Consider the following 12,153-nt stretch of genomic DNA (forward strand, 5'->3'; position numbering starts at 1 on the left):
GTTTGGGGAGTTCCAGCAAGTGAAAAGGAAGAATGAAGATACCTGGAATGTAGTTTCTTGCACAGACACTCCTAGCATTTACCACATACCTGGTAAATGCAAATGCCTGGAAATGGGGTGGGTTGCTGCTGATGGTCCCATAATCACTGGGTGAGACATTTGGGTTAAGACACACATACCGTGTATATACCTCAAAAGCAGTCAGATGGTCTATCTTACACTGAACTTGCGGGTTATTTGTAGCAGCTGGGAAAAGAATGGTAACAACCACAGTCAGCAACTTCTGGAGATAATTTTAATATCAAATGCATTGACATTCTCATAGCACATATGTAAGAAATCTGAAAAGGCAATCCTTTCGTGTTATAAAATCAATTTAGAAAATTGCATACATTTTGTTTTTAAATATCTATAAACCAGTCAATCTAAAAAAGAACCAATTGCTTAGTGGTAAAATCTAACTTTACCATAAGAAAAACCCCAAACTCTTTTTTATAAGGGAACACTGAAAATATTATTCAATTAAGAAAGGGAACATATTTCTGCATTTTATCCTTTGTTTTACAATAAATACACTTATTATTCTTGTAAGTAATGCTGGTGTGATTTAGGTGCCGAAGGACACAACTCTGGAATAAGAAGATGTTGGGAGGCAGGGGAAGAAGGGGCAGTGATAAACTACAGAACTAAACTAGAAACCAAGACAAGAAACATACAGTCATTGCACAAGGCTGCTCACAGCTATACAGAAGGTAACTGTGCTCAGCAAATTGTTGTTTCAAAATTGTGTCTCTCCCCCAGAAAGAACGCTTCCTGGTTTTAGAAACAAAAGGGGGGTGGAGGGGTGTTGGATGACTGTACAGAACCTGAAATAATAACTGGATTCTCCAAATATCAGGTTTCAGAGCAGTCTTGAGGGAAGGGGCCCTGAGAATTTTGCTATGACATAAAAATGCTCACATCTTTGGGTTGCCCTCAATTTTTATTTTAACTCTATTGTACTTCCAGCTTTAAGAGCTCTGTTTTTGTAGACTATTTTATGACACAGGTGGTTTTGGTGGCTATCTGATACAGTCCTTTTGAAGGGTCATGTCACTTAGGTATACTTATGGGGGGAAAAGGAGAAAGCATCCTTTTAGAACAGTCACCTTCTATCATGCAGTGGGTACAGAAAAAAGTGCACACATCAAAATATGATCACTGTTCAAGGAAAAGCTACATAAATACAAATTAAGACAGTGATGAACTTGTGATAGTTTATCAAATCAAGTCTGAGCTCAAACACTCAATATTCAGTCATCTTTACTCAATTCTCCTGAGCAAGGTACAAATCCTGTTTCTCTTATATGTAAATCACATATCTTAATGACCTTACTTTCAGTAAAGCACCTCAGACTTTTGAGGTTGTTAAGCCACAGCCTGCTTGCCTTGCTAATGCAGGTGATGTCTTAAGATTTGTAGGAATTATTCCCCAAAATCAGGTGAACAGTGTTAAAAGTCTACTGCCTACACATACTGTATTGGTATGTACTCTGAGAGCAAGTTTGTTTCTAAAATCTGCTAAGGAAAAAAAAAAAAAAAACCTTAAAAGCAAATACACTCCTGACTTTGAAGTATTTTGTCACTCTCAAACAAATGTCTTCCACTTGTGGAAACACACTTTTATGAAAATGCTAGGAAGGGGGAAAATAATTTTTTAAAAAATCATGAAAACTTATCAGCCTCAAATCTTGGCAGAGTTTTCTGACACATGCAGATTACTTCTGTTCATAATCAGAAACAAAACAAAAAATACATCTCCAAAGAGAGTCAATATAAAAGCCTTAAAGTAAAACAATACATAGTATTCACTCTGTCTGTATCAGCTGGAAATCAAGACACAATATAGGATCCAGATCCTGTCTTCAGGCCTGACTCCTACAGGATCATTTAGGTTTATATAGAATTATAAAGAGCAGGTTCCAAAAGACAAAAGTATTTTTACATCCTTGAAGCTGTACCTGTACGCAGATTTCATATTCCAAGACTCAACTAGTAATCCATATGCACTGGCTTTAACTTACATATTTACATTCTTATCTACACCTTCTCCTTTCCCCCTTCCAGCGTTGTAAGACCACACAACACCAGTGGAAAAAAAATAAAAATCTTTAAATAAATACATGCTGAACAAAAAGTACTCCTTATGCCTTTTCTTTTTTTCTTTCATTGCAAGACAGGGAGAGACCAAACATCACTAAGCAGAGTTCCAGTTATTTTATACAGCTGTGTCCTTTGCCAGGACTGCCTTATTAGATTTATTAGCTGCTGCTGCCACTTTGCTGTTGAAAGTGCAGTTGCAAGATCAGGTCTCGAATTTCTTCTCTTTTGTTTCTGATCAGCTGACGAGGGAACCAATTCTCCAGATGCAGTGGTTGTTCAAAATTAACTATGGGATTCTGGTAAGAGAAAAAGGAATATTTATGGAATGAATTTACTAACACAAGTTTCAGAAAGAATTTCAAACCCTTTCCCTGCTGCTGAGATCAAGAAGGCACAAACAAGTTTCCATACAAGACTGACAGCCTTCAAAGTAAAACTGCAGTTCCTTCATCGTGCCCTTACCAAAAGGTACTCATGGTAAACACTGAACAGGTTATCATCATTCTCCTAAAGACACATCAGTATTAACACACATTAAAGGCAGATTTCGTGTATTTTGACAAAGTAGCCATACTTTTGATATCTAACAAGGAACAGATGCATTTTAGTCACAAAATACATAATTACAATCATACTATAGCAAAGAATCGAGCATACAGTGGTTAAGCATGCTGAGATTTTGTTGTCTTAAGCACGTGTTTGTTCTGTCGTGAAAAGAAAATAGAAGACTACAAAAAAGTGAGAATACTGATAACAGTTTAGCAGGACATGAGATGGGGAGAATTTGGAACAAAAGAAGATGGCAAAATGAAATAGCTGAGAGGTGCTGGCAGACTTGATAGTTTAGACAACAACATCACATCTGACTTGCCAAAACAAATTTTTTTTCAACTTTCCCTCTTCACTCTTTTGCCATGCTTATATTTCACTTTCTCCTTCCTTTGAATGAAGTAATTGATGATAAATTGAAACAGTAAAGAACACATCACATTTTGCAGTCTATGAGTCCTGGAATGTTTAGGACAAGTTACAACCACCTTGTCCCAAGCCTTGCTTCTTCAAGAAGAAGTCCCTATTGTTAGAGAATGGGCAGTTCAAAAGCTTTGGCAAATAATTTCATTTTCCACCTACACAAGAGCCCAACTCATCTATTACAGAACCAAAGAATGGCTGGAGATTGAAGAAACTTCTGGAGTTTTAGATCCCCAACCAGACCTTCCTGGCTTCCAGCAGAGCAGCTCTCCTCATTGAGTCACCTGTCATTTGGTCAGGAACTCTCCAGGAAGCTGTCAGGGTAATGTCACCCAAAGGGTCCAGTGTCTTTGAATGTGAGGCTACTTTTACCTGTCCAAAGGTGTTCTTGTTCTTCCTGATCAGGTGGGTGACAGCAGATGCCCACTGCTGTGTCACCCATGGTACTCTGCTCTTTACTCACTACCCAGAACCTCTCAGATGGCTCCTCAGCCTGCCCTAGGCATAGATCCATGCATTCCAGCTGACCCACGTGAAGGACAACTCTGCCTCCTTGTGTTCTGTGCAAGCGCTTCCCAAAGAGCCAGTATCCACCCACAGCACTCCTGCTGGACACGTGATGTATCCAACAACATCCCCATGACCTGGACAAGATCACAGCAGGCAACTGCACACGGAGTTCCGATCTCTGCGCCCTCCCTCAGCACATGTACCCGTGTACAGGTGCTTTGGAACAGCAAGCTGTTCTCTACAGCAGAAAATCCTGTCCATTGCCCAAGGCCTCACACAAGGCTTTGCACACACAGGAATCTCAGAGAATGCAAACCACACCCATCAGGCGTCAGACAAGCAGAGCCGTTTGAAGGACAGAGCAAAGGGCAGTGTGCTGATCAGAGGGAGGAAGACTTGGGGACACCCTAAAAGACAGTGCCTGAAGCCCAGAATCTGAAGGTATTTAAAGGTACATGCTGAAAAAGAAAAAGATGCTCCCTTAGCTCTACACATTCCCTTTTAACAATTTCCCCTCTCCCTCTCTCTGCTGCCTGCAGACCCCAGTCAAAGACCAATGCACAAGCTGACAAAGTTTTAGATACTGCAAAAAGAGACAAAAAGATATTTTTGTAACATCTGTAGGGCAGGAGTGCATACACTAACAGGCTTCAAATATACTCAAATAGTCAGGGATACTGCATGCCTCAATATAAAAGCAACATGAAACTACAAAGTCAGAAACATTTGAAGATAGACACATATGAGAAGCCAGTCAGACAGACCCCTGCCATTACTTAAGAATGGGTTTCATCTCCTCTTTCTCAAATGGCTTTGACACGTTTGACACTTCACAGTTTTTTTTGTGTCTGGCCATTTTGCTCAGTAAAATGGGTTTTTGTGGTTTAAGATAATTTGGGGGAAAGGGGAAGGTAGTTTGCATTTGTACCTGAAAGAAGCTTTCCACATACTGCAGTAAATAGACACCACAATCACTGCTGTTATCTTGTTTAGGCACTCTGGGAGACAGATCAATCATTGTTGATTTACTGAATTCCCGATGTGTTTTTCGTTTAGCTTCCCATTCCACTTCAAGGTACCTACAAAAGAAAGTAAACAGTTTAAATACTTGAGAAATAACTGCCAAGCTCAATGCCTTTTGGAACACTACTCAAGGTTGTTCCAAAGCTGGCCAAAAAACTTAGATAGCTTTAGCCAAATTATTTCACCAAATTTGCCAAAGAAATTAATGTACTATTTCCACTATCCAGTTTCTATTGCACTCAGAGGCATTTCTAGCACATAATAGGCAATATACAAAACAAATATGCATGATGTCATTTAAAATCAGCTACTTCTGCAGCGTTTCTACAAGCTATCAGGATACTAGGACAATTTTATACCTTAACTAAAGGAGTAATTTTCTTGGCTATCACACGTTTTTCCTGGGTTCATTCTAAGACGCCAGCAGTGCTTTTTCAACCTAAGCAAACCATTAAAGCCCTGCTTAAACACCTAACAAAAAACTTCAGTTACAATTGCACCAGTATAACCCTTGCAATCTAATAGTGCACAAGGTATTTAAAACCTTAGAAAAGCTCTTCTGTAGTGATTAGGACTTATTTGTCAGGGTTCTCTATTGTTCTCATGCTTCAGTAGCAACTCCCTGACCCCACATTCAGGGCTGACTGCTGATTTTAGAGATGGGATGGAAAACCTTAAGATCTGGTTTTCAAAGGCAATAGTTACCTATATTTTTCCCCTAGCTTTAGATAGACTTACGAAGTCGCAGAGCTTCTGAAAATCAAACATAAGGCCTCTTAAGAGAATAAATACAGGCATTAAGTCAGACCTTGTGTTTGATTTCACATTTGATAAAATGATAAACCATTTGATCAAATGATAAATGCCCCAAGTCCTTGCAGTCATGAGAATAAAAATACATACAGAACACTTAAAACAGCTTTCGGGGAAAATGCCAACTGTGAAAAAGCACCAAATGTGAAACAATTCAAAGATTTAAGACATTTCAGTGAAACACATTTCCTAGCAACTGCATGAACCTATGACTGTAGATTTTTTAATTCATTTGTTTGAGCCTGACCACTGCCCAAAGCACAACCAAAATCAACTCAGAGAAAAGAAGATGTCATAGAATCCCTGCATAATTTTCCTTAAACTTCTGCTTCCAGGGTGTAACTGGAAATTGAAGGAATAAGAGGTTTGCTTCCCAAACTCCCTTTATCTCACAACTCCACAGGTCTTCACTTGTTTTCTGACTTTTTTGTGACATCTCTCTAAACTCCAAAAAACCCCAGTCTGCAATTTCAACCTCAGGAGTAGCTCAAAGAATACTGCACTAAAATAATACATCCCACAGAGATTTTTTTCAATAAATAAATAGAAATTGCTATTTCATTCTTCCTTCCAAGACACATGGCAGGAAGGCCTCTCTATTTAGGGAAAATATGGTTTCACAAAGATGTCTAAATCTCATCTAAACTTTACATAGCATTTTGAAGAATTTACTTTTACAAGAAGGTGGTGCTATTTAGTTTACAGGTTTTCGTACCTTTCCGTGAAAGGAATAGCAAAGAAAACAGAAAAAATAATTGCATTTAGCTTCAGATATTTAGCAATTTTTTAGAAGTTGTTGATAGGCATTAAAGTCATTAGAAGTGTGTAAAAGTACTGAAAGTTTTTATTACATTCTTGCAATACTCACATACTTTTCACAGAATAGAAAACTGAATAAAATTTTACACTTTTCAAAACAAATACCATTCCACTATAACTCTGCTGACACAGCAAGATTTTAGACAGCTTCAGTCTAGTTTCTGCATTTTTGCACATAGGAATGGATTTAACACTAATTCTGTAAGTGTCATCAGAGACACAATCCCCTAGAAAATGATCATTCAGGTTTCAAAGTATTCATTTCATTAGTTTTCATTTTAAATGTTTTTCTACCCTTAAAAACACCTTCAGTTACTAGACTAGATGGGATAAATCCTCCCTCCACAAAAACAACACTAGCAAAAATCCCTCTGTTTTTCTTTTTTCTCCACTCTCTACTTCACAGTTTTTGAACCATATGTGGATTGCAGAATATAGGCTTTTCATGGAAGCCTCTGTATTATAATTACAATTTCCTTAGTCATGACTCTTCATGGATTTTCCTTTAGCATTAGAAATATACAGTTTTCTAGACAAACTTATTTTGTATATAGTAATTTGACCAGCAGCATTTACTGCTACACGACAGAAACTGTAATTACTTACTCTCTCAAAACCTGAACTGTTTTCTGCACAGAACATGCTTTCAAGGAGTCTAAGATGAGTATACAAGGCCTGTACACAACAAAAACAAAAACAAGTCATTTCAGTCTTTCATCACCAACACTACTGAAGAAAGTATTTTGTTTGCATACAGCCTACCCAAGAGTATCACTATCTGAACCAATGTGGTACATACAAATGAACAAGTACCTACAGATGTGATTTTATGACAATACCTGAATTACTACAGAATTTCATAATTTAATATTACAATACTAGAAAGAAAACAGAAACATACCTTTTACAAATCTGCTTTTTGGAATTACTTAGGGAGATCTGAGATAAGAAAAAAAATAAATCTTAAAAACCAACATCAATTATTAACTCTAAGATCTTCATAAATTAAAAGGTAGTTAGGGAAGCTAATTTCAGAAAGGTAGAAACTGATAAATCAATTTTAAAAACAGGTGAAATCATAGCAGAGCAAATAGGTAAGCAAAGGAGGACAATGTTAATTTAAAATGCCTTGCACATGCTGCAGGCCATGCAAACATCAGTAACTACTGCAAAAAGATGATGCAAAATCCCTTGGACAAGTCTCACAGCCTTCAGAAATTCAGTAATATATTCTCTTTATCAATACAAAAAGGAACTTACTTTAGAAATAGCTGAATATAGAACTGAAGCAGAAGCAGCAATTTCATTGCCCCCTAGTACAAAAGAATAAATAAAAAAAAGTTAAGAAAATAATGCCTAAGCGAAGTATTTTTATTTTCAAGTTCATGATTATTAGTATTCAAAATATGAAAGTAAAGAACTAATTTATAGACAAAATTTTAACATTCCCTTCTGAATCCTGAAATATCAGAGCTACCAAAGGTCTTCCCTCCTGCTAAAATTCCTACTGAAACCGAATGACTTTCCAATCATTCCTCATTTTCCATGTCCCTCCCAGTGTTTTCCAGAGTTGTATAAAACTTGCAGTCCTTACACTGCATGGGTACATAAAGACATACTACATCAGTCTGGAAGTTTTAGAAGTCATCTTTCACATAACTTCCCTCCTTCAAGGACTAAGACACTTAGAACTGTTTATGGCTTGACATGACTTTCTCCTAGAGGACGTACCTTTAGAGAATAAACTTCTGTTACCATCCATCTCCTCCTCATCCTTGAAGAGCACAGAACCAGCTCTAGGGTTCTCACTCTCTGGCTCAACTGGAGACTGCTGAGGCCGGTGAGATAATGAATTCTGATGGGGACACTCCTCATACACAGCTTCTTCTAACCAAGGAAAACAGATAACTGCAATGTACCAATGAGACCTGCCCAGCAGTGAGGAGAGGGAGGAAAAAATGTCAGAACTCGGTAACATTTGGTTCTGAAAAGGCTATGGAAAGCTTTTATAATATTGAGAGCTTGTGGACAACTGTTCTGTGACATACAACCATCGTTGCCATGTTCTCTTCATGGCAAGTCATACTAATCCTCTCCCTCATTTTTTTACTCTGCACTGTGGCATAATAGCAAAAATAACTATCAATTCCATTAATTTTTAATATTTAAATATCAATTTAAAAACCCCAAGAAACCCACCACAGCAATTTATTGACATTTGACCACCCATTCCACACTTCAATCAAAACACAAAATAAAAAAGTACTAATAATTAGTTATGGTCATCCCAGTTTTGAATAGAGCTGAAAGTGTGCTACCTTTCCACAGCTGTTTCACATTATGTACCTTTCAATGACTGTTCAGTTTTGTCCATGTGCAGGTCAATTATTTTACCAGGGAAAGGCACAGATTATGGATGTTCTACTTTTATCTACTGACACTCTGAGTTGCTGTGACTTCTTTATAGAAATATTAATTAAGTGCATAGGAATCATCATAATGACACACAAATTATTTTGAAAAATACCTAACGGTAATTTTCAATAAAACAAAAACCAAAGGTACAAAGTTGACAGCTGAATAAACATTTTATCTTTTGCCCAGTTTTCACATATTACTCATTCCAATGTGTTACTTCTTCAAAATCTGATCTATCATGGGCAATGATCCAACTTTACAGCCATAATTTTTTACCACCACAAAATTCACTGAGATCTTCAAAAATCAGAAAAGGTGTTGAAAACATAGACTTACTCCTCATTCACAGGCACAAAGATATAATCTTTATTGAAGATATTTATATGGCGAGTCCATGTTCTTACTCTTCTGTGTCTTCTCTGTGCCACTCTGAAACACACAAATGACAATTGCTGTTTGGTTTTGTTCTTTTTAGTTAAGGCAAAGCATAGGGATTAGTACTCCTACTCAATGGGTTTTTAATTTACTCTAGAAATTTCCTAGAGAGATAAAAAATAAATCAGCGCACCATTGAGCCCAAGTGACTAATGAACTATTTCTGAACCATCTTAAGTTCTTAAAAAAAAAAACCAAAAAACCAACAAATCACGATCATTCATAGATTTGAATATATTTCTTGAAAATTATTAATTACTGCACTAAAGGCAAAAACCTCATCTACACCAGTCAGTGTAAATACAGATCTAAAATAATTTAAAAACCTCATGAATTAAGCTTCACAACACCACTTTTGAAGGCCTATCTGAATAACCTTATCTCTTGAAGGGAAAAAGCTAAATGCTTTGCACATGCATCCAGCACACCTGTAGCAAATACAGGTGAAACACATGCCCTCCAATCCTGAGATTAAAATGCTGGACCACACTTCATTTCCAGCTCTGCAGACAAAGCATGAGGACACAATACAAGGAAAATAATAAAAAATGAGAAGATATTTAAGTTTGGATTTAGTTTGCTCAAGCTGAAATGGAAATCAACATTTCACAGAACTTTGCTCCAATATGAAAGCAAAATTCACTCAGCAGACATCCCTATTATCATTGTGATTCCATTCTCATCTTTGATAACGAAGCACAACTTCAGAGTAATAGCAACAGGAGAAAATTAGCGAGGAGTGGAAAATCAAACTCGTGTAGGACTCTGCATGGGCCAGCATTAAGACTTACTGCAAATTTCCTCTGCTATATGACTGTAGAAGCACTGGCAAGTTCAAAGGGGAAGGCCTGTTTATAATCTGAGAAAGCACCTATAAAAGCAATTTGCTCAATCCAGTGCCTGAGCTGTGCGAAGAAAGTGAAGGAAAGGGTCTTTGAGTAGCTACATCTGTTGAGATTCACTTCATTTACAACAGAGCCAAGATTTTCACTAGCCATTTATCCACAAGAGCCCACTGAAACAACTAACAACCCAAACCATCTGCAGTCACCAGGTGAGTATCTAAGCCCAAACACAAAACTAGACTTTCCAAAGCTATCTCCTAATCCAGAAAAGCCACAGTCCTTGAAATGTGGTAAATTACAAGTGCCATTCCTGTTCTTCCAGAAGATTATGGACAGTCCAGCCTCATAAAAGGAATCGGACCAAGGCACAACAGCATTCTTATCACAGATAGTTTTGTCTTCACCTCAGAACATTCTAAGTCAGAAGATGTTCTTTCAAACACAGTTACATGAATTTTCAAGACATCCTTGAGAATGTTACAGAAGTTTCACTTCCCTTCATCACAGCTTTCACCTAGCAATGACTGTCACCTAAACAAGATGGCACACACGCTTCTCTGTGCAGATAGCCTCCTTTTCCAGTAGAATGAAAAATCTGGGGACTTCATGGATAACAGAATATTAAAAAAAAAAAAAAATCACTTCAGAGAGAAACTAAAAAGCCTTCAATAAGCTCAATGATGATGCTGATTGATCTCTGTAATAACCTGGATGGTTTTTAGTGAGGTGGGTGTCCTTCTATTCTCCCAGGTAACAGGCAACAAGACAAGAGCCAACAGGCCCAAGTTGTGCCAGGGAAGGTTTAGATTGGCTATTGGGAAAATTTCTTCACCAAAAATTTTCTATGGACTGGAACAGGCTTGCCCATGGAAGTGGCTGAGACACCAGGCCTGGGGGGTATTTAAAAGACATGGTAGATGTGGCATTTGGGGTCATGGTTTAGGGTAGACTTGATAGTGCTGGGTAATAATTGTTGGACTGTATGATCTTAGAGGTCTTTTCCAACCTAATAGATTCTGTGATGCTGTGGACACAGAATGAAAGTTGGTAGCTTTGCTCTCAAACACCGCTGTTGAGAAGAAATTGCAAGTGAGTTAAGAATGCTTCCACCCTTTAGACAGTTAGCAGGAAACACAATGTGACACAGGGCTCCCGGGCTGCTAATGATATCTCTTTGGGAAACTCTCCAATTTAGTGAGCTCATATCTTAAAAAACAAATGTGTAAGCTGGGTGTACAATAAAATTTTCTTACTAAAACTTTTTTTTTTTACCAATATGTAAAATCTATTTTTACCAAAAATTTTTTACCAATATGTAAAACTAAATACGTGGTAAATATAAAAATGTATTTTATATATTTTTATTATATTTGTTATTTACTATTATAGATAATTATTATAATTATATGTTATATTATATTTATTATTTATATCATATTTATTCTAGTATACAATATTATTATCCTTTTATAATATAAATATATATAGTAGCATAATTTCTTAAAATTATGCATGTCTTTAAAAACTGTGCATTTATGATAAAAATATCAAATAAATAATTGGCTGAAGTAAATATTCAGATGAAGTTGGAGAAAGATGATAACATTTTCATTCATATTCAGTATGAATCACATTGATTTTAAGGAAAAACACCAATATGCTTAAAGTATGAGTTACAATATTTCATCACTAATTCTTTGGAAAACACCAAAAACTATTTTATGTGCTGATTAGTAGATGATCTCCAGAACTTCGAATTGTTTGATAGATAGATTGTTTCTGTTCATAATGGCTTATAAAATGAACTTACGAAACTTTGACATCCCCCTCAGAGTTTTTTTCTGTCCTGGTCAGGCACTTGTAGAAGAAACTGCTAAAAATGTGTGTACGGTCAGCAATATGTTTTGGTGCCTTCTCCAATAAGAGATATCTACCAAAGAAAAAAACCAAGAAAATTATTAAATTATTTTTTCTAGAAAATACTATTACTGCTAAAAAAAAGTTATTCTAATGACTTATCATACTGAAGTTATGCTTAGTATCAGCTGCCTTCACAGCCACTGATCATGCCAAACTTTTCTATTTTAACTATACACATGGATGTGCATCATCAGAGTATGTAACAGCCAAGCAGCTACCAAGAATCAAGTTATTTTTTGTCCCTGATTTTTTCTCC

The 12,153-nt window shown here is 36.7% G+C and overlaps 1 protein-coding gene across 10 annotated transcripts in view; it reads right to left on the reverse strand.

Moving 5' to 3' along the window:
• Positions 1–281: 281 nt before the first annotated feature.
• SENP7 (SUMO specific peptidase 7) overlaps positions 282–12,153 on the reverse strand; it is a 44,918-nt gene continuing 33,046 nt past the window's right edge. For all 10 annotated transcript variants that reach the window (XM_058862789.1, XM_058862767.1, XM_058862740.1 and 7 more), the window contains 8 exons: positions 11,788–11,907; positions 9,034–9,126; positions 8,011–8,207; positions 7,540–7,592; positions 7,181–7,218; positions 6,886–6,954; positions 4,553–4,703; positions 282–2,438 (listed from right to left, as the gene is read on the reverse strand). In XM_058862789.1, coding sequence (XP_058718772.1) covers positions 2,301–2,438; positions 4,553–4,703; positions 6,886–6,954; positions 7,181–7,218; positions 7,540–7,592; positions 8,011–8,207; positions 9,034–9,126; positions 11,788–11,907 — 859 coding nt within the window. In that variant the 3' untranslated portion in view covers positions 282–2,300. The remainder of the gene's footprint in view (positions 2,439–4,552; positions 4,704–6,885; positions 6,955–7,180; positions 7,219–7,539; positions 7,593–8,010; positions 8,208–9,033; positions 9,127–11,787; positions 11,908–12,153) is intronic.

The sequence above is a fragment of the Poecile atricapillus genome, chromosome 1 (assembly GCF_030490865.1).
Source record: "Poecile atricapillus isolate bPoeAtr1 chromosome 1, bPoeAtr1.hap1, whole genome shotgun sequence".
NCBI classification, from domain to species: Eukaryota; Metazoa; Chordata; class Aves; order Passeriformes; family Paridae; genus Poecile; species Poecile atricapillus.